Source organism: Microtus oregoni, unplaced genomic scaffold (assembly GCF_018167655.1).
Source record: "Microtus oregoni isolate MIOR12 unplaced genomic scaffold, Mior012 000017F_ref0000208, whole genome shotgun sequence".
Classification (NCBI taxonomy): Eukaryota; Metazoa; Chordata; class Mammalia; order Rodentia; family Cricetidae; genus Microtus; species Microtus oregoni.
This window is the reverse complement of record NW_024543076.1, coordinates 28,129,501-28,151,492: the sequence shown is the minus strand read 5'-3', so window position 1 is coordinate 28,151,492 and position 21,992 is coordinate 28,129,501. Positions and strand designations below refer to the sequence as shown.

The 21,992-nt window shown below is 40.5% G+C and overlaps 1 protein-coding gene across 1 annotated transcript in view; it reads left to right on the top strand.

The window, feature by feature from the left end:
* Positions 1 to 11,707, top strand: part of Cpa6 (carboxypeptidase A6) — a 313,792-nt gene extending 302,085 nt beyond the window's left edge. The window contains exons 10-11 of the mRNA XM_041667809.1: positions 7,743 to 7,827; positions 11,185 to 11,707. Of these exons, the coding sequence (XP_041523743.1) occupies positions 7,743 to 7,827; positions 11,185 to 11,372 (273 nt within the window). The 3' untranslated portion in view covers positions 11,373 to 11,707. The remainder of the gene's footprint in view (positions 1 to 7,742; positions 7,828 to 11,184) is intronic.
* The last annotated feature ends 10,285 nt before the right edge of the window (positions 11,708 to 21,992 follow it).

Here is a 21,992-nt window from a genome sequence, read left to right as displayed (position 1 = left end):
CACACATACTTATAATACAATGGCATATAGGGTGAAGTGAGGGAGAAAAATCTGGAATGGGCTAAGCATAAACTAAATCATTAAAACTAAGATGAAAATTTTCAGAAACTAAGAAATCCCTGAATGTTAATAAGAAATTATTACATCCTATTAAAATTCTTTAAAATATTGTACCAATTTGTAAGAGTCTGTGTTTCTGATAATATTTTAAACTCATTCATTAAACTATTTTAAATATGGAAATATTTCAATAAAACTGTGCTTGCTCAGCTGAGGGCCAACAAATGTCCTTTCAACAATTGGAAGGAGGAGACGATTGGGAAAGGGAGAGATCCCTTATGAGCTGAAGATCCAGGGCCTTGATGCTGACAGCTGCAACCCTCCAACCAGTGTTGACGCTTTGGAGAGCTTGAAAGTCCAAAGACAGGCCCTCCACCTCACCAGGGACCCTCCACATACCTCACTGCTATGGTTGGTTCTTCCCCTCCTTCCTCCCAATGCACTAGGGAGAAACAGAACTAAAACATTAGGTACCCCAGTGGGTAAGACGGTGAGAAAATCTCGGGAGTGGAGAGAAAAATCTGCCCAGCACACAGTGTTCAGTCCTAAGTGTAGACATCCCGGGAAGACATCAGACACTGGTCCAATACAGGCTCAACACTAGCAAGAAAGCTCACAAGATAAAACCAAACCAAACCACACCAAAAAGACAATAAAAAACAAAACAAAACAAAAATACCCAACAGATTTCCCAAGAAAGTTCAGAAGTTCAAATGTACAAATGGATTCATTTATGAAACGGGAAGGGGTTAAAAGAGGAAAACTTTTATTTTAAAATATTTAAAGTATAGTAAAAAAAATGAAAAGGAGCAGACACAGGCAACAGAAGAGAACAGCATGAAATGATTACTGTATAGTGAAAACATATATGAGCAAGTTTGGGTGATTATATAAAGGGTCATAAAACATAAAAAGAACTTATTTTCTCTCCACAACAATATTCTCCACTACTCTTCTTCTGCCTTTTATTTAACCTTATTTCTTCTGTACTAAAGAAGACTCAGAAGATGGAATACTTCTCATGCTCATAGACAGATAGAATTAAAGTTATGAAAATGCCTATATTACCATAAACTATGTTATATATAATTAATATAATCCCTATCAAAATATATATAGTTAATATAATCCCTATCAAAATTCCAGTAACATGGAACTGGAGAGATGACTTGCCAGTTAAAGACACTGACTGCTCTTTCAGAGGACCTGGGTTCAATTCCCAGTACCCACATAGCAGCACACAACTATCTGTAATTCTAGTTTCAGGGGGATTTGATGCCCTATTCTGACCTCCAGAGCCACCAGTCATGCCTGTGTTACACAAACATACATGCACAAATACGCATATATACACAAAGTCAAAAATTAAATACTTCTAAAATATTTTTAAGGTTCCAGTAACAACATTTACAGAAGTAGAAAAGGCAACTTTAAAACTGTTTATATAAGGATAACGAACCAAAATATCCAAAGCAGATAAAACAATGCTAGGGGCATCAAAACACCTCATCTCAAGTTATACTACAGAGTCAGAGTAGCAAAAATAGCATAGTACTAGCATTAAAAAGTAGACATGTGGACCAACAGAGTAACACAGAACACACACACACACACACACACACACTATCCTTACATGTGGTGGTCTGAATGAAAATGACCCCCATAGATTCACACGGAGTAACACTATTAGAGGTGTGACCTGGTTGGAGGAGGTGTGTCACTAGAGGCAAGTTTGAGGTTTCAGAAGCTCAAGCCAGGCCTAGGGGCTCACTGTCTCTTCCTGCTGCCTGCCAACCCAGATGCAGGACTCTCTGCTACCTCACCCAGAGCCGTGTCTGACTGCACACCACCATGTTTCCCCCGTGATGATAATGGACTGAACCTCTGAATTCTAAGCAAGATGAATTAATTGTTTTCCTTTATAAGAGTGGTCAGGGTCGTGGTGTCTCTTCACAGCAATAGAAACCCTAACGGACACCACACAAGCCACATAGTTGTTTTCACAGGTTTCAAATAACATTCACTGGCATGAAGACAGCCTCCTCAGAAAATTGTGCAGGGAAATTGAAATAACCAAGTGTAGAATAATGAAATTACTACACCTAATCCCTCATCTTGCTCAAAAATAAATTAAAAATGGATCAGTGTTGATGGAGGCTATTCGTTTTTTCCCAGCAGCCCAGAACCAAAATAACGACACAGATACTATATTAATTGCAACCCTGCTTGGCCAATGATTCTAGTGTATTCCTAGCTAACTCTTACATCTTAAATTAACCCATTCCTATTATTTTATATTTTACCATGAGGCTAGTGGTTTACCAGTACCAGCGTGGGTGTCTTTCTCCTCTGGTGGCTACATGGTGTCTCCCTGACTCCACCTACTCTCTCCTCCTCTATCTGCTTAGAATTACCTCCTTGTCCTATTCTCTGCTGCAATAGGCCCAAAGCAGATTTTTTTTATTAACCAGTGATATTCACAGCATACAGAGGGGCATACCACATCACCTCCCCTTTTCTGTCTAAATAAAAAGGAAGGTTTTAACTCTAACATAGCAAGAATACATACAAGAAAACGGTTATGAACCAAGAATTACAGTTACAATATTTAGTTCATTTATATTTGTCAAATTAAGGAAAATACTCTATCACCTATGCTATCTTTGTGAGTCTAAAGTTTTATATCTAATCTGTGTTTTATCATAAGTAAGAAAAACTATAACTATAACTTTGTATTCTTCAACTCCATCAAAGACTCCAGAAGGATATAATATTACCTAAGTTAACAGGAACTATGTTGTAAGCAACTTCCAAAACTCTAGAATTAACAGAGACATCTCACTGCCTGGACGGTCACCCAAAGTTTTTCTGTAACACTGGGACATCCATCTTCAGCCTACAGGCCCATAGTATCTGGCAGACTTTTCCATGAAGCAGGAAATTTCAAAGACAGTTCCACCTATATTGGCAGTTTGTCAGTCACTTTCTTCTGTGTCTTGCAAAATATCTGGCAGACTCTTTCATGAAGCAGGAACTCTGAAGGACTGTCTCACCTTTAGGCAAATTCAGCAGTCATTTTTCTGTAGGTCCTGCATGTCCAGTTCATACAGCATAACATCAAGCAATCCAGGCAAGAGCAGATTCCTGCCCAAATGGTTAGCAAACTCCATGAGGATCCTCTTCAATGGCCATCATCCTCTTGAAGTGAATTGGTACTGCCAGGAGCAGATGTGTCTCATTGTCATGAAAAGTCCTAAAATCTTAAAAACATTTTAAATGCCACATTCTGTTAGTTTTTTGAAAGGTTTGAAGAATACATAGCCATCTGAAATATATCTCTGTACATCTAGAAAACCTAAGTAACATGACTACAAGGTTGACTGTTATATATGATTATCTATTAACCTATATTTCTTAATTTTACATTACATTTTCAAATAAACTGCACAAACCAACACCTTAATCAGAGCAAAAATATACATATAACAAAATTGACCTTAAATTTATATCAATAAACCAAGATCTATACCAATGCAAAGTATTCATCTCTATATTATATTCCCATTTAAATATAAACAAACATTTATAAACAATGTTTGAGAATTTGGGCATAGTTCTATCCAAACTGCTTTCTGCTTTTTGTTGGGTGAAGTAATTTTTAGGGATTTACAGAGATCTTTCAGGGGTTCTTATTCCATCAAACCATATTAGCCTGGAAGGAATCCACAGTTTTTGGATCCAAGTTTTGAAGTCAAGATACCTTTAAAGTATATATAGCTTAGCAGCCCATACAATCAAATGTCTCTCTGTACTTCGCTCATTCACAATCAAAAAATTCAAAGAAAATACAATAATATACATGCCCCAGACTCTCTGTGTATATTCCATCTTTACATGGCTTATTTTTCTTTATTCCTTTAATCTATGACTCTCTGTACTCTGTCTCTTTAAAGACTTTGTTTTATTTTTTAAAAACAATTTTACTTCTTTTTATAACTCTCTGTACTCTTTTTCTTCTCTCTCCCAAGCCTATGTACATTTTTTTAACACACTGAGTCTCATTTAGAGGTCTTTTTTGTCTAAATCTGTCTATGGTGTACCTGTAATCTTTTTCTGTCCAGAAGCACTTCTTAAAATGCTAAGTGGCTAGGACTAAGGCTACTTTGCCTTTTGGTTTTGCCCAGTCCAACATGGTGGAGGCATGTTCACCACCTCTGAGATCTGTGCACACTGCTCCAGTTTCAGGTATGCAGCGGGTCTATGTTGTGCCATTAAGCAGTTTGTCACACACTGTTCACAAACCCCATTCAAGTGCTTGGCCTCCTGAAAAAGTCAGAGTTTGTGCTAGCAGCATGAACCAGGAAGTCGCTGTTTCTGGTGCACAGAGTTTTGCTGCTAATGTTGAATCAGGAAGGACACCCCCCCCCCTTTTGAGACAGGGTTTCTCTGTAGCTTTGGAACCTCTCCTGGAACTAGTTCTTGTAGACCAGGCTGACTTCAAACTCTGAGAGATCGGCCTTCCTCTGCCTCCCGAGTGTGTGTCACCACAGCCCAGCAGGAAGACGTCTCTTAAAGAAGCCACAGCGCCCCTGTTTGCCACCAGCAGACAGAGCCTATCTGAAAAAATGTGGCTACCAAGAAACTGCACATAATGCTGTTCTTTTGTGCATCGAATTCCTTTCCAAGCTCTCTCAGCTTCTATGCAGATATAGCCGGCACACCGCACACCATTCTGTTGTTGGAGGCTGTTCTTTTATTCCCAGCTGCCCAGACCCAAAATAACTGCACAGAAACTATATTAATTGCAATACTGCTGGGCCAGTGACCCTAGCACATTCCTGGCTAGCTCTTACATATTAAAGATCAAAGGCCAAAATATAAAGTTTTGGGACGACTAGAGAAAAACATATGTAATATATTTCAAGATATAGATAAGGCTTGTCTGAAAAGAACTCTAATAGCACAAGAAGTAATCCCCCAAACCGGGGAAGGGGGTTCCGTGAAACTAGAATCTTTCTGCACAGAAAAGGGAACAGTCAGCAGCCTGACGGAGCCTACAAGAAGGGGAAGAAATCTTTGCCGACTATGTATCAGTTTGTGACTGAAAGCTAGAACATGCAAAGAACTCCCAAAATCAAACATCCCCAACAATACGTGGACCAACAATTGAGTATGCTTCCCCCAAAAATTACACGTGGCCAATACACATCTGAAAACAAGTTCAACATCAGGAAAATGAAAATTAAAATTGCCTTGAGAGGCCTCCTCACTCCAGTCAGAATGACTATCATCAAGAAAGCTAGCAATGCATGCTGGCAAAGATACGGTGAAAGGCTAACCCTTGAACTCTGTTGGGAGAGCCATAAACCACACAACCACTGTGGAGGGTCCCCAAAAACAAAAAATAGAGCTCCCATCGGGGCCAGCTGTGCTGCACTGGGCACCCAGCCAGAAGACTCTGTCAACATGCATGGTCATTGCTGCTTTGTCACAACAGCCAGGGCCTGGGACCAGCCTTCCTTCACCAAGACATGCATGAGGAAGATGCATCCCACAGACATAATAGAGATTTATTCAGCTATAAAGAAAAACCGTGACCTTTGCAGAAAAAAAAATGGATAAAACTAAACAGCATTATGATACAACACAAGCCAACTCACAAAGACAGATGCCTCCTGTTTTCTCTTATATGAAGACCTCAACATAAAAACATTTGGGGCGAACGTGGGGTGAGGGTGGATATGGGTGTGTATACTAGCTGTGAAACTCTAAGTGGAACCTGAAAAGAAAGGAACAGATCTTAAGGAAAGAGAGGGTAATGCAAAATATGCGGCATAAAAGTAGAAAAGGGGTCTATAGGGAGGGAGGGCAGGGAAACAGGGAGAAGGGCGAATTATAACAAAGTATTATGGTGCATGTTTAAGAATTCCACAATGAAGTCCATTCCTCGGTATGTTAATTTAATAACAGTTAAAATTGCACAAACCTTGTTTAAATAAGCTAAGTGGCACTTTGTTTCTTAATACATTTCTTTTCATAAAAAATAGTGAAAACACGAGTCTTCTAAATGCAGTCATCTTCTGATTGTAGAGACATCTGCATTTGCCATGGCATATTGCTAAGACTATTGGAGACAATATGGAACTTTTCCATAGACTCCTCATGACAGTGTTTACATTTCTTTATTGACTCCTGTGAGTACGTCACCATCAGTGAGATCACTACGAAATGGTCTGCCAGTGCCTGGAGCCCTGCCCTGAAGTAGCCACAAAGCCACAAGCAAGGCCACGTGTATTCATGAGCTGGACAATAACAGCAACCCGAGGCTCAGGCCACTACACACCATCGTGCCCCCCAGGGTGCTTCCAAAGAAACATTAAATTATTCACCAGCAAACTGAAACGGGAGAGCTGTGTGCTGGTTTCAGCTTATGTCTTTCCTCCTGTTTGTCATCTGATATTTGTCATCCCTCGTTAAAACTGGACCTCTAACAGTTTCTGGAAGATTTTTAAAGAACAGTACCATTCTGTTGGAATAGCCACCATTTGGGATTTTGAGCTTGTTAAAGGCTGTTTGTGTATGTGTGTATGTATGTGTGTGTGCATGTGCGTGTATGTGTGTGTGCATGTGTCTGCATGTGTGTGTGCGCATGCGTGTGTGCTGTGATGGTAGTGGTAGTTTATTCACTGATTTTCTGCATCTTAGCATCAGCTTGACTTAACTATGTGAGAGACTTTGTAACGTCAGAAGTCAGGAGATGTCATTAAATTGATATTCCTGTTCCCAGTAGGAACAAATACATGGCATGAAGGTAGCCAATCTCCCTTGGTGGTTTCTTAACTGATTCAGATGCATTTGAAATAGCTGTCTACTCGTACTGAAATATATATAATTGTGGATCAATATGATTGTATGGATACTCTTACAGACTTATGCTTCTTCAACATTCCTTTGAGAAATATCGATTAAGTATCCGTTACATACACAGACATGTTGCTAAGGACAGGATATGAATTAGAGATAATATTGACATTGTTGCAGCCCGGTCAGCTATTTTGAATGCACAGGAATAAGTGCTCCTGACCCAAAGGGAAGAGGATAGAATGCATGCGCGGCTTCAGGAAATATGAGTACTTGTCCTAGCTTACCCATTCTTTGCTGGGTCACCCCAGGATACCCGTTTCACTGCACTGAACCTGCCTTTTCTTAGCTACAAAACAGAACTGCTGTTATCATTGGTTTGCGTGAGGATCAACCACATCAAAAGTTATGTTTTAAAACGTGCTTTGATCCTCAGCACTGTAAAAAATAATAGTGGGGCCGGGCGGTGGTGGCGCACGCCTTTAATCCCAGCACTCGGGAGGCAGAGGCAGGCGAATCTCTGTGAGTTCAAGACCATCCTGGTTTACAAGAGCTAGTTGTGGCTCCAAAGCCACAGAGAAACCCTGTCTCGAAAAACCAAAAAAAAAAAAAAAAAAAAAAAAAAAAAAAAAAAAAAAAAAATAATAGTGGGTTGTAAAATGTACAATTAAGATCATGTTATTATTATTAGATACAACTGTTAACTAGTGAGCCCTCTCTTCTGTTTCTGTTGACCATCAAGAAGGCGCAAGCAATCAGCCGGCATTCCTAGAAGTTTCAATGCCACAATGTGACACAGCTTCTCCATTTTGCCCTCCCAGGGATTCGCAGCTCACAAAGCAGTGAAGGCACTCCGGTCGGCACATGGGACACAGTACAGACATGGCCCTGCCTCCCAAACACTGTGTAAGTTCCCCATGCGTGTCCTATAGGATCGTCTCTCTTGAACCAACAGCCTGTGCCATGACTTCCCTTTAAGAAGAAAAGTGTGTTCTCCCTAAAGCAAAATCTGTGATGGTCAGAGTAGCCAGAGATGATGGGGAGAACTGATATCTGATTTGTTTTTCACAGCTTGACTGTACCGATTTAAACCAATTCTAAGCAGAGAATATGCTAAGTATACTGTAATGACGGTAAGTTGGACTGAGATCCCCTGACAGTAGAAAGCACCAAAATGGGCTCCTTAAGCAATTTCTAAGTACTGTAAGTGTGGAAATGGCCTCAGGAAGATAATGAAGTAAATGTTTCAGCTCTCCAACAGCTTCCCTTTTGTCCTTTATCTCCTCCGTCCCTGTTATGAAATGCCATTTCGTACATAGCATCTTCATCTCGATTTTCGCTTGAAGATTGACTTTAAAGTATTTCTTTTATATAAAATAAAAAGAACCAAGTATATAGGAAGAATTTGGACATTGTCTGGTATGGATTCTCTTCTGAGTCTCTCAGATGTGTTCTCCTGGCCAGGGTATGAATTAGTTCTCGTTTTTAACTTCTCCAAATGCAATCTGAGTAATAGGATTACATCATTTCTCGTGGCCTTCCAATTCTGCAATTTATTTTTATTGGAAAAAATCTAATGAGCAGTCATGCATATATTAGTTCTGTGAGCTGTGGTCACATGCTCTATGTCTATGAACATATAACTAGAATCTGATTATGTTCCTCCCATAAGGCCAAATTTCTCCTTGGTTCCTTACCATAGTTTTACTGTCGACCCCTCATTTTCATCGACAAAGGTAAATTTGCTCGTTAACATTATAGGTCAAATGAGTTCATGTTAAGAGTGAGAAGGGCACAAGAATCAATGGGTTAACTCTGTAGTTAATGATCCTAGATCCACGTTGACCTTTTAAAATGGTTTCAACTCCCTCTCCTATCTACCTTCCCACCTGCCTCCCACATTTCTTCCCTCCCTCTACCCACCCTCCACTTTTCTCTCTGACCCACCCTTCCTCTCTGTCCCTCCTACTCCCCCCTTCCTTTCTCACATGGTCATGATATTAAATTAAGCTTGCCTTAAACTTATCTTCCCTGTGCCCCAGCCCCAGCTACTTTGCCTGACTTTAGAACTGCTGTTATCTTGAAAGGGGAAAGCAGTATTTACAACCAAACTCATACCAGCTGATACCAGTGTAATACCTATACTGACAGTTTTAAATCATTTTCCAAGTCTTACCAGAATGTTCATGTTGGTACGAAGCATAGCCACGCTATTGTATTTACAGAAAACAATCTGTTGCCATAGAAATGAGCCTGTCGCATCCCCATGACATAATCCTTGGCACCTGCTATCTCTATTTGTACTCTCTCCAGAGGGACACTGAAGCCACTGCACATTTTCTGTCCTTAGCCAAAGCCAAAAGAATCTGAAAGGTAGCAGAGCTGCGTGGATGTCCCCTTCATAGAATGAGCCCAATGTACCTTGTACCTAGGAAATTGTATTAAAAGGCACATTGTTGCCAGACGTGATGGTACATGCTTATAAACTCAGCACTCTGGAGGTAAAGGAACAAATTGATGAAAGTCATCTTGGTCTATATAGTGAGTTCTGGACCAATTTAGTCCATATAGCAAGTTCCAGGCCAGACTGGGGCTACGTAATAGACTCTATTGGGTTTTTGTTTGTTACTGTTATTGTTTGTTTCTTTTTAAAAAGAGATCAGGTGGTGGTGGCACACACCTTTAATCCCAGCACTCAGGAGACAGAGAGCAGAATCTCTGTGAGTTCAAGGCCAGCCTGGTCTAAAGATTGAGTTCTAGGACAGTCAAGGCCACAAAGGCTACACAGAGAAATCCTGTCTCAAAAACAAAAACAAAAAACAAGAAACAAAACAACACAGCAACAACAACAAGGAGCTCATTGCTCAGTGGTTAAAGTGTTTCCTGTACCAAACATGAGGACCAGACTTTAAATCCTCAGTACTCTATGCTGGAGAGGTTGTGGGGTAAAGGGAACACTCCTCCATTGCTGGTGGGAGTGCAAGCTGGTAGGGCCCCTTTGGATATCTGTATGGTGTTTTCTCAGAAAATTAGGAAACAATTTTCCTCTATGCCCAGTAGTACCACTTTTGGGTATATAACCAAAGGATGTTCAATTGTGCTATAAGGGCATGTGTTCAACTATGTTTATAGCAGCATTGATTACCATAGCCAGAACCTGGAAACAACCTAAATGCCCCTCGACCAAAGAATGGATAAGGAGAATGTGGTACATTTATACAATGGAGTACTACATAGCAGAAAAAAATGATGTCATCTCGAAGTTTGCAAAAAAAATGGATGGAGCTAGAAAACATCATATTTAGTGAGGTAAACCAGACCCAGAAAGACAATTATCATATGTACTCACACATAAGTGGTTTTTAAACATAAAGCAAAGAAAACCAGCCTACAAACCACAATCCCAGAGAACCTAGACAACAATGAGGACCCAAAGAGAGACATACATGGATCTAATCTACACGGGAAGTAGAAAAAGACAAGATCTCCTGAGTAAATTGGGAGCTCGGGGACCATTAGAGAGGGTTGAAGGGGAGGGGAGAGGAAGGTAGGGAAGCAGAGAAAAATGTAGAGCTCAATAAAATCAATTTAAAAAAGTAAATCCTCAGTACTCACAGGACAGGAAGGGGCTCAACAGGACCGAGAGAACAGGAGGGGTGAAGGAAATAAGGGGGCTTCGGGAAACAGAATTCCAATGTCCCAGACCTTGAAAGAAAATACTGAGTAATAGAACAACATCGGGCTCTCAGTGTAACTTGATTATTGGTGAATAAAGTGAGAAAAGCAAGGGTGAAGAGGGTGAAGATAAATGTTGTGGGAACCAGGGCTGAGAAACTTGGGGAACATCACATTGGCACAGATCCATACTTAGACCAGATCCCCGATGATGACAGCAAGTACACTTTTAAGACCCATGAGGCAGATGCCGAAGAACTACTGTTAATTTAGTCTTCTAATTTCTGTCTGCTGTCACTTTGTGTGTGGAAGCATGTATGTGGAGGGCATAGGACAGCTGTGAGGAGTCAGTTCTCGCTTCCATCTTCACATGGGCTCCATTTTCAAACTCAGGTCGTTTGCAGTGAGTTTATCTGCTCAGCCATCTGTCTCGAACCATTCTTGGTAAAGTGCTATTTCATTGGAAGGATTTGGTAGAGTTTAGTGAACATACATTGTGTGTGTGTGTGTGTGTGTGTGTGTGTGTGTGTGTGTGTGAAAACTAATGCAGACTCTTTAGTGAAGTGACTCTTTCTTTTTAACTTTTAGACGTAAGCTCCGGTAACTCAATGGATTGGGCTTATAAAAATGGAATACCCTACGCATTTGCTTTTGAACTGCGAGACACCGGGCAATTTGGATTTCTACTGCCAGAGAAGCTCATTAAACCGACCTGCACAGAGACCATGCTGGCCGTGAAGAACATCACAATGCACCTGCTAAGGAAGTGTCCCTGAGAGAAACCCAGGTCTGGTCTACCAACCCAGAGAAAGCAGATTCTGACCAAAAGGATACTTGGCAAAAAGTAACCGTTTAGACTGGAAGGATCCATGGACCTTAAAAGGATCTTTTCATGCAATTTGACACTTTATAATAACAGAAAATTAGGGCAGAGCCTGCGTTGGTATGAGAAGAAAATCTACTTTATATCCCTTTAGAGTCTTATTTGATTACATTGGGAAGAGAATGTTTTAAAATTCCTTTGTCTCAAGAACTGTACAAATTAGTTGAGGATTTCCCTTCAATCAACCTCTATGCCTTTGATTAAGATCTAAGTTACCAGTGATGTAATTACTTGGTTCTTATTTGAAATGGAAAGAATTATCTGTATTTCTTAATAAATACATTTTTTTTCAAAGACTAACATTATTCACACATTCATCTCAGTTTGGAGCACTGTATCTCACCGATACAAAGTCTGGCAAGTATTCCGGTAGAGTCATGAGGCAAGCAGCTATGGTTCCCTGTGCGACATAGACCCCAGCAATACTGAATCATGGCTAGAGGAGGAGCACCTGAGGTTCACCACTAGTTGAGACTGTATTGGAAGTTAAGGGCTGATGGGGGACAGGGATGTCACTTTTCTCCAGGTATGTAGCCGTTGGCAAGTCTCTTATGATCTAGTAAATAACCCCACACTCGTGTGCATGCAAACAAACAATCCTAATTAAACTCTAGGTTATTTAAAAAAGAGTGAGAAAGAAGGAGAATGTAATAGGAAAAAGATATCCAAAAGTAGTAGGGCAGGGTTAAGAGAGGAGAAGAAAATGACTATGATCTAAACACATTGTATACATATATTAAATTGTCAAACAATAAAAATCAACAGGATTGAGTGATTGATATTTATATTCGAAGAATCCCACTTTAAAAAATAAAAGTTGGTAGGGTGGTGGTAGCCCACACATTTAATCCCAGCACTTGGAGGCAGAGACAGGTGGATCTCTGTGAGTTCGAGGCCAGCCTGGTTTACAGAGCTAGTTCTAGGACAGCCAAGGTTATACAGAGAAACCCTGTGCCAAAAAATAAAAAGTAAAGAGAAAGGAGAGAAGGAAGAAAGAAAGAAAAAAAGGAAGGAAGGAAGGAAGGAAGGAAGAGAAAAAGAAAGAAAGAAAGGTTAAATAAGCCAGACATAGTTACGCAGGTTTACAATCCATGACACTCAAAGAGGCTGAATCAGAAGGATTCTAAGATCATGGACTACTTGGGCTACAGAGTAAGTTCAAGGCCAGTATGGCCAAATCAATGAGACTCTCTGAAAATAAAATATAAAAGGTTATCCAGGCGATGTTGGCGCATGCCTTTAATCCCAGCACTCGGGAGGCAGAGGCAGGCAGATCTCTGTGAGTTCGAGGCCAGCCTGGTCTATAAGAGCTAGCTTATAATTCATGTTCCTAGAGAAGCTAAATAAGGTGAATCCAAAGACAAACACATAGGCATCCTCAGGAATATTAACCTTCATCAGGCGATGAAAGGAGACAGAGACAGAGACCCACACGGGAGCACCGGACAGAAATCTCAAGGTCCAAATCAGGAGCAGAAGGAGACGGAGCACGAGCAAGGAACTCAGGACCACGAGGGGTGCACCCACACACTAAGACAATGGGGATGTTCTATTGGGATCTCACCAAGGCCAGCTGGCCTAGGTCTGAAAAAGCATGGGATAAATCCGGACTAGCTGAACATAGCGGACAATGAGGAATACTGAGAATTCAAGAACAATTGCAGTGGGTTTTTGATCCTACTGCACGTACTGGCTTTGTGGGAGCCTAGGCAGTTTGAATGCTCACCTTACGAGACCTGGATAGAGGTGGGCAGTCCTTGGGCTTCCCACAGGTCAGGGAACCCTGATTGCTCTTCGAGCAGATGAGGGAGGGGGACTTGATCAGGGGAGGGGGAGGGAAATGGGAAGCGGTTGTGGGGACGAGGCAGAAATCCTTAATAAATAAATAAATTAAAAAAAAAGAGCTAGCTCCAGGACAGGCTCCAAAACTACAGAGAAACCCTGTCTTGAAAAACCAAAAAAAAAAATGTCTAGGAAATATAGCTAAATGGTGAGACACTTTACCTAGCATGTATGAGACTGTGACTTCACTCTCCAGTGCTAACGAAAAGCAAAAGTCAGTACTAATTACAGGTGCCAGGCACAGGAGTTTTACATTAATATTCTCATTTATTCTGCACAGTATGGGATTCAAATGAGGAAACTGGATTATAAAGGTGACATAGACTTCCATTTCCTGGAAGTCAACAGGATATGTATCTTCATCATTGCAAACAATTTATATTTCTGGACAAGATGGAACTTTTCTTAGGACGGGGGTCTCTTTTGCCTCTTCCTCTTTACTGCTCAGATTACACATATGTACTGAAATACTAGGCTGAGGATATTTAAAATCATCATAAACCATCATGCAAGAAAGTAAAGAAATCTTAGGCCAGGCCTTGATTGAATTCAGAAACTAGAAAGGTAAAACATGTACTCTTGACCTCAGGGATGTGTGATGATCTGAATTCCACAGCACTGTGAGAAATGGGGCCAGAGGACTAAGTCCAGGGCTACATGAAGCTGTGACAGTCTAATGGGCCATTTCCACCAGAGTTCTGGGATTCCTGCGGGTTGTGCCTTTGATGGAAGGGTAAATTAGATTATCATACACTCTTATTACACACATGCATATAGACACACGTACATGCATACACACAAACATATACTTACACACACACACACTCTCTGTCTCATCCACACGCATGCACGCTCACACACACTCTCGTGTTATTTCTCACGAGCCAGCAGGAAAGATGACCATTTCCAATCTGGACAAGAAATTGCCACTCTAAGTTTCAGTTCTCGTGCAGGTTTATGGCCCAAACTCAGACTTCTTACCAAGTCTGATAAGCTTCTGGCCAACAGTTTAATTCAAATTTGTTCCAGTTTGAACTGGTAATACCCTCAAGTATTCAGCGGAAAGCTTCTTAAAAGTTTTGTCTGGGGGTTGGAGAGATTAAGAGCATTGTGTGCTCTTCCAAAGGACCCGAGTTCGATTTCCAGCAACCACATGGTGGCTCACAACCATCTGTAATGAGGTCTGGTGTCCTCTTCTAGCAGGCATATATGCAAACAGAATATTGTATTCATCATAAATAAATAAATTTTTTTAAAAAAAAGTTTTGTCTGATCAAAACACGACTATCAGCATAAAGGGAAGGTCTGGAAACTTCCAGTAAGGAGGAAAAGATCAGTCAAAGGGAGGAGGACATACATAGCACACACTTCCCTGGCACCCCTAAAACAGAAGACGACGGGGAAGTTTCTTCAGGGATTTGAGGAAAAAATCACCGCCACCACCACCACCCCGCCCAGAAAAAAATATCAATGAAGTACAGAGTAAAATGTAGACATTTCCACAAAAGGGAGCTCCTAATAATTTCCCTTTTCCTGGAAATTCCTAACAGGAATAAATCAAAGGAGATGTAGGACTCAAAAGCATGGAATCATGTTTGGATATAAAATGTCCCCCAAAGTCTCATCTGTTAGGGGTGTGGTCCAGCTGCTGGCACTGTTTCGGGAGGCAATGAAACTTCAGGAGTGGGCTTCCTTGGAAGAGGTATGTCTGCGGCAGGGGGTCAGGGCCGTTGTGGCCCTGGGACCGTCCCAGTCTCGTGGCCGCCATGAGGTGAGGAAACGCAAGCTCCGCCATGCACCTTTTGTCCATGGTATATGGCCCTTCTGTGCACCCAGTATCGACAGAACCAAGGCCAAGATGGCGGAATGGAAACTGCTAGCCAAAATGAACATTTGCTCCTTGGTTTGTGTCCGTACCTAGCTGCAGGGCTAATAAAAGTAGCGCAAGGAGAATCCTACATAGGAGACAGGAGTAGAGAGAAACTCTAGGTGATAGCTAAAGAAAGGTCTCGGGTAACATCTTGGGGATGGACTTGCAGAAGAATTAACTTAAGCGGAAGGAAGAGAACCGGGGCTTCAGATGAGCATGGCGATGCATGTGAAACACACACAACATACGTCCAGGGTAATGTTTACCTGTGCAGAACTTGAGGATGAACTCACAATGTGAGTACAGAAAAACAAGCAAACAAAAACTGTATTTAAAATAAACCCAAAAAGGGGAGTGGGAGTAATGGTGTATTTTTTTTTAAGTTCTTTTTTGAGACAGGGTTTCTCTGTAACTTTGGAGTCTGTCCTAGAACTCTCTGTGTAGACCAGGTTGGTCTCGAACTCACAGAGATCCGCCTGTCTCTGCCTCCCGAGTGCTGGGATTAAAGGTGCGCGCCACCACCACCCGGCATGATGGTGTATTTTTAAAGAACTATCCTAGAATTCTGCATGACTTAGTTCTAAATAATACAGAGACAATTAGTGTCAGACATAAAAACACCATGACAGGAAGAAGCAAGATGCAAGTGAGACAGGAACATAAAACAGCTTAGTCTTCCTCCTCCTCCATGGAAGGAAGTTAGGTGGTCTCCAAGGCTGAGAAAAGTCTAAATACATATGTTATTTAGCATAAGAAAATAGGGCTGGAGAGATGGCTCAGTGGTTAAGAGCATTGCCTGTTCTTCCAAAGGTCCTGAGTTCAATTCCCAGCAACCACATGGTGGCTCACAACCATCTGTAATGAGGTCTGGTGCCCTCTTCTGGCCTGCAGACATACCAACAGACAGAATATTGTATACATAATAAATAAATAAATATTTAAAAAAAAAAAAAAAAAAAAAGAAAATAGGGCCAGAGAGATGGCTCAGCAGGTAAGACTTGCAACAAAACCTGATCAAACAACCAGCCTGCTCAAACCCCGGAACCCACATAGTGAAAAGAGAGCGCTAACACCCACAAGCTATCCTCTGACCTTGTGTACCTTGGCATGTATGCGTGTGTATATGTGGATGTGCCCAGAAACATACTCACAAAGAAATATGAGGAATGAATGTAAATATTAAAAGAAATAAAGAGAAAGATTAAAAATTATTGAACTAATGAAAGAGAACAGAAAATAACACAGGATGGAATGAAGGGTTGCTGTGTTTAGGATACACTTCGTGTTATTAAATAAACTTCCATTCGAGGAGAGAGTTAATAAAGTATTTTAATATAGGCTAAAGCACAAGGATTAAGAGAAAGAGAGGCACAAAACTAATATAAGATACAGCTGAGGGTGTCAATATGAGCTTCTTGAAGAAGAATCATAGATAACGAGACCAATTCTATTTTTTATTAGGAAATGCACATATAAAAACAAATACTTCTTTTAAAGGAAAACAATATTTTAAAAGAAAAGTCGTCATTACTCACTCTCTGGTTTTGAGACAAGGCTTTGCTTTGCAGGCCAAGTTGTCCTGAAATTCATAACCCTTCTGACTTTTTTCCCCTGATGTTGGAATTACCACGTGTGGCATCACGCTAATTTTTCTTTTTGTCATTGCAGAGACATATTTATAGGGCAAACCTTAGGTAAGATAGGCTTGGTTCTGTGGAGAAGAAATACCCTTCTCCAGCAGCAAACACTCAGGAGTGGCTAGGAGCTCGGAGGGTGCACTGTTCTTTTATCTCTACCAGTGGAACAGGTACACGCCAAAATGTCCAGCACAATTAGGAGAGAAGGAGGCCAATAGACTCCAGGAATGAAAATAAAAGATAACTCTCAAAGAGCCTGACAGGAGGTGTCCCACCAGAATGCCTTGTCTAGTGACCTGTGTGGGTTCTCATGCCAGGACGCTTTCCCCTTCAGTTGGGAGCTCCGACTCCCAGCTGGTGTCAGTGCATCAAATAGCCTCAGCCTTTATCACCAATCACCTCTGGAGTGTGTGGGGAGAGAAAAGAAACACAACAAACCTATAGACAAAACTGAAAAGTCATTCTTCATTATATTTGATGTCTAGCCTTACCAAACCCCATATAGCAAAACAGTTGCCCAGTGAATACCAAGAACTAGATATTCACATTATTTTGTTATCCTTGCTGTCACACAGCAGCTGTGCTAAGAATACACACACAAAATCATCATCATCATCATCACCTTCATCATCATCACCCACTGACTTCAGGGCACCCAGTTTCTTTACTATCCATATGTAGATTCCTAATGAAATGATTTTGATGAAGTTCATGTAAATTCTTATCCATGATTACTCCAACATTTCAGTAATACTGTATACATTTTATGCCTCGGGTACTTTAAGTAGGTATTTTAATATGTATAGACTATTTTCATATTTAATATTTTTAAACTAAGCCACAAAATGTATGGAGGGATGATTTATGTTCATATCACTCTGCCAGGTGCTGTGTGTAAAGAACAGAAATCTTATATTTATGCCAATTCTTATTTAAGAATATAACATTTTCTTCAACTATAAATAGAACATGTATTTTAAAAATTCTTAGTAAAACACCCTCATGCACACACTACTATAAAGTAATTTTATAATGCTTATTATATCAAGTTTCATTTTTCTAATTAGTTTTAGCAAATGTTTAAGTGTCTTATGGGTGCTATAATAAAGTACTGCAAACTGGGAACCTTCAAGCAATAGAAATGCATTATCTCACGGTTCTGGAGGCTAGAATTGTAAACTCAAGCATCAGTAGGACTGGATTCCCTCTGACATGTCAAGGAGAACCTGTGTCACTTGCTAGCTTCTCTGGTCTTTTTTTTAGCTGTTTTCTTCAGTATTCCTTGACTTTGGGCTATATAGCTCTAACCTTCACATTGTGTGTCTCTACCTTCAACTGACCAGATTCTCACAGGAACTCTTGTTGTGTTGCACTCACTGGTTCTTTTCTTGTCAATTTGATGTAACCTAGACTCACCTGGGAAGAGGGACCTCCAACTAAGAATCTCCTTCATTGGCCTATTGGATAACTGTGGGGGCACTGTATTGCTTACCAATGTATGCAGGAGTTCCCAGCCTGCTGTGGATGGTGCCATCTCTAAGCAGGTGGACCCAAGTTACATTTTTACAAAAAGCTAAACTGAGCATAAACATCAGGGAACAAGCCAGGGTGTAGCCTTCCCCTGTGATCCCCACACTGAGTTCCTCAGCTAGCGTCTCTGTGATAGACTGTGACCTATAAGTGTAAGCTGAAAGAAATTCTCTCCTCCCCAAACTGTTTTTGGTCAGTGTTTTATCACAGCAAAAGAATGAAAACACTAGTCATAGGAGATCATGCAGCCAACTCCAGTATGACATCACCTAACCAAACATGTCTGCAATAACCCTATCTCTAACTGACAGTCACATTGAGGTACATATATGTACTGTTCAAGTTATAACTCCACAATCAAGTTTTAAGAGACTATTAGAAGAGGTAGGATGAGCTATTTATAACTTATCATTTTTTTGTTTGTTTTTTTGAGAAAGGATGTCTCTGGAGCTTTGGAGCCTGTCCTGGAACTAGCTCTTGTAGACCAGGCTGGCCTCGAATTCACAGAGATTCACCTGCTTCTGCCTCCCGAGTGCTGGGATAAAAGGCATGTGCCACCACCGCCTGGCTATAACTTATCTTTTTAAATAATAAAACTATCTCTCACATTTTGATGTGCACAACATAACATAGGAAATGGGCTACTTTACTTAAAGTTGCCTATTACCTCAGTTCTTGATGATTATTTGGGGCTGATGTATCATAAAAAGTATTTACAGCTAAGTTCCACTGGATTAAAAACTAATTGATTAAATCAGACTTCCATGCAAATGTTAATTATGTTGTAGATGAAGCACAGTAATTATATAGTGATTGTATTTAATGGAATATTTTCATGAATCATAATCAGAATATGGCATAATAAGCCTGAACACAGTCGCACTGAATACCTAATGCATTTCACAAAATACACTATACCGAGAACTGCTAAGACAGGTGAAAAATCTCATGAAGATAAGTTTGAAGTTCATTGAAGGCAGATTCTAATTAACTCCTTGCTCCCAACCCCAGACACTGTATCACAACGGTGACCTATAGGACTGTGTCCTCTTTTCCTAGTGGATCCCTAGGGGGACCTTCAAGAGCATCTATTCTTGCTATGACAGTCCAGCATAGGTGAAGCAAGCACATCCAATTACAGCTGAAGACATTATAGTATGTAGACATGATAATTAGCCTTATAATTTAATTATGCATTAAACTAAGAAGCTAACTTCATGACCTAGTAATATAGCAGTGAACCGGTGGGTTCTCCACTTCAAACTGACTGAACAGTATGTCTCCCCAACTGGGAAGAATTAAAAAAATTAGCAGCCTTCTCTCTGAGCGAGCTGACAGACAAGTGTGCATACTCCGGGAAAACACATTAGCAACAAGCAAATGATTGGTATGAGGATCAGTTACTGCTATGGTCTGAGTAGAAACCCCAGATGCCATATGGTGAAAATTCAATCCTCCAAGTTCACACGCAAGCAGTGAATATAGGCTGGTAAAGAGGTAACTGGAGTTGGATAAGCTCTTATGGGAGGGGCCCTGTGATGGCATTAGAGCTTTGTAAGAAGGCTGAGTCAGTGGGCTTGCTATCTCGTCACAAGATGGCCTCTATCATGTTTTGATGCAACAAAAGGACCTCGCCAGAGGCCAGCACCACTCTCTTGAATTCTCAGCTTCCAAACTGCAGTCTCAACAAGCCTTTTGCAATCAACCTAGTCAGTTGTATTATAGCAACAGCTAGCGCAAAGTCAGTTACGGAATTTGATTACAGTTACTCTTCTGCAGAGGCATGAATGGCTGCTACCCTGCTTAGAACCCTTCAGTTACTGAAGCTGTTTGCAGCACGTTAAGGAAGGCTGTCTGATGTTTGCTAAACAGAAGTTATGCTGTTAGGTGTATTTTCATACATCTATCTGTTTGCAGAATTATTGGCCTAAAAGTACCCGTTTGGTGGTTTGTGGAATGAAAATTGATGGTTTATTGCTTTTGTATCACAATAAAAAATATCATAAAGGAATTAGTATCTAATGTGCCACTTCATGTATCATGAGCTCTCATGAGAGACACATGAGGACACCCTAAAATAGGCAATGTTTGTTCCATTCTCAAGGAGAATCCAAAAATCAACTAGTTCCAAGAATAACGCTGAGTAGAATTTACTGCCTCCAAACTAATTCTGTACTGAGAACTAAAAACCATGCTCTTTTGTTACACTGTCAAATGTAAACACCAGTCTTTCTCCTTCTTTCAAAACACACAGGGCCTATTCATTTTTATGTGTTGCCTCTAGTCAAGGTGCCTTTATGCAGAAGTCTTTTTGAATAACCATCAAAATTTCAACCACAAATCTTAGGGCAACTGCATACTTGGTTAAGATCAGTCGACTATTTTAGGAAGTACTTAAAATATCTCTAGCAAAGGTGTCTGTCTTATGACTGGCTACGTGTTTCCCATGCACCAGCATTTCCCTTCCCTGTAGTACTGAAGAGAGTTTTAGGTTTTCCTACTTCAGTCTCTAGTGTTTGCCTCCCTCCTGGGTTCTGCTTCACTACCCCAATTCTTGAGTTGAATGAAGGAAAATGCGAGATGAGGAAAACAAACCAGGAGCAGGAGGATCTTTAGATGAAGCATGGAAGGTTTGCTAGGAGCCATACAGAGTGGGGACATGAGCAAGAAATTTAATAGGAATATAAAGAAAGGCTATTTTAAGATTTATTGTTGAGAATTATATATCGTTTGTTATCACATTCAAAGAAAAAATTAAAAATTTAGAATTCTTAGCTATATTCTTGGAAATATATAATCATTTTTGAAATAAACTAGCTATAGTCCATCCTTGCTAACATTCAAATCTATAATCAAGCTGGAAGATGTACCTCAGTGGTAGAACATCTGCCTAGCATGCACAAAGCTCTGGTTTCAATCCCCAACACCATAAAGGTGAAAGAATCGTAGCAGACATTTGCCTTGACTTGTGAGGGTGACTAGAAACCACTGACTGCTGGTGTCATGTTTATGAAGGCAGAGCCATAAGTATCCTGCTTTGCCGAGAGAAAACCCAGAGAATGTAGCTCTCCAATCTCCTCTGTAATATACAGGTGTAACAGTACTTCCAGGTCAGGACCACCAGCCCACAAACAACAGCACAGAGACATATTAATTATGAAATCTTGGCCTTAGCTTAGGCTTGTTCCTAACTAGTTTTTATAACTTAAATTAACTCATTTATAGTCATCTAAGCTCTGCCACATGGCATTACTTCTCTTTCATCTTGCACCTCCTGTTTCCTCTACTCTGGCTGGTGACTACACCTTTCTTCTTCCCAGAATCCTCCCTGTCCCCGGAAGTCCCACCTAACCTTTTCCTGCCTATCTGTTAGCCATTCAGCTCTTTACTACACCAATCACAGCAATACACCTTCACACAGTATACAAATATCCCATAACATACAGCATGTAACTGAGACTTCTCCAATAAGAATCAGTTATGACACATGCTCTGTTATTGGCCAGGTGTTCCTAGAGAATATACTTGCTGTTAAATTTTCTAACTTCAAAACAGAAAAAAATATGAAATGTGTGAATAAATAAATTAAATTAATATAATATATTATATTATATAATTATAAAATAAATAGTAT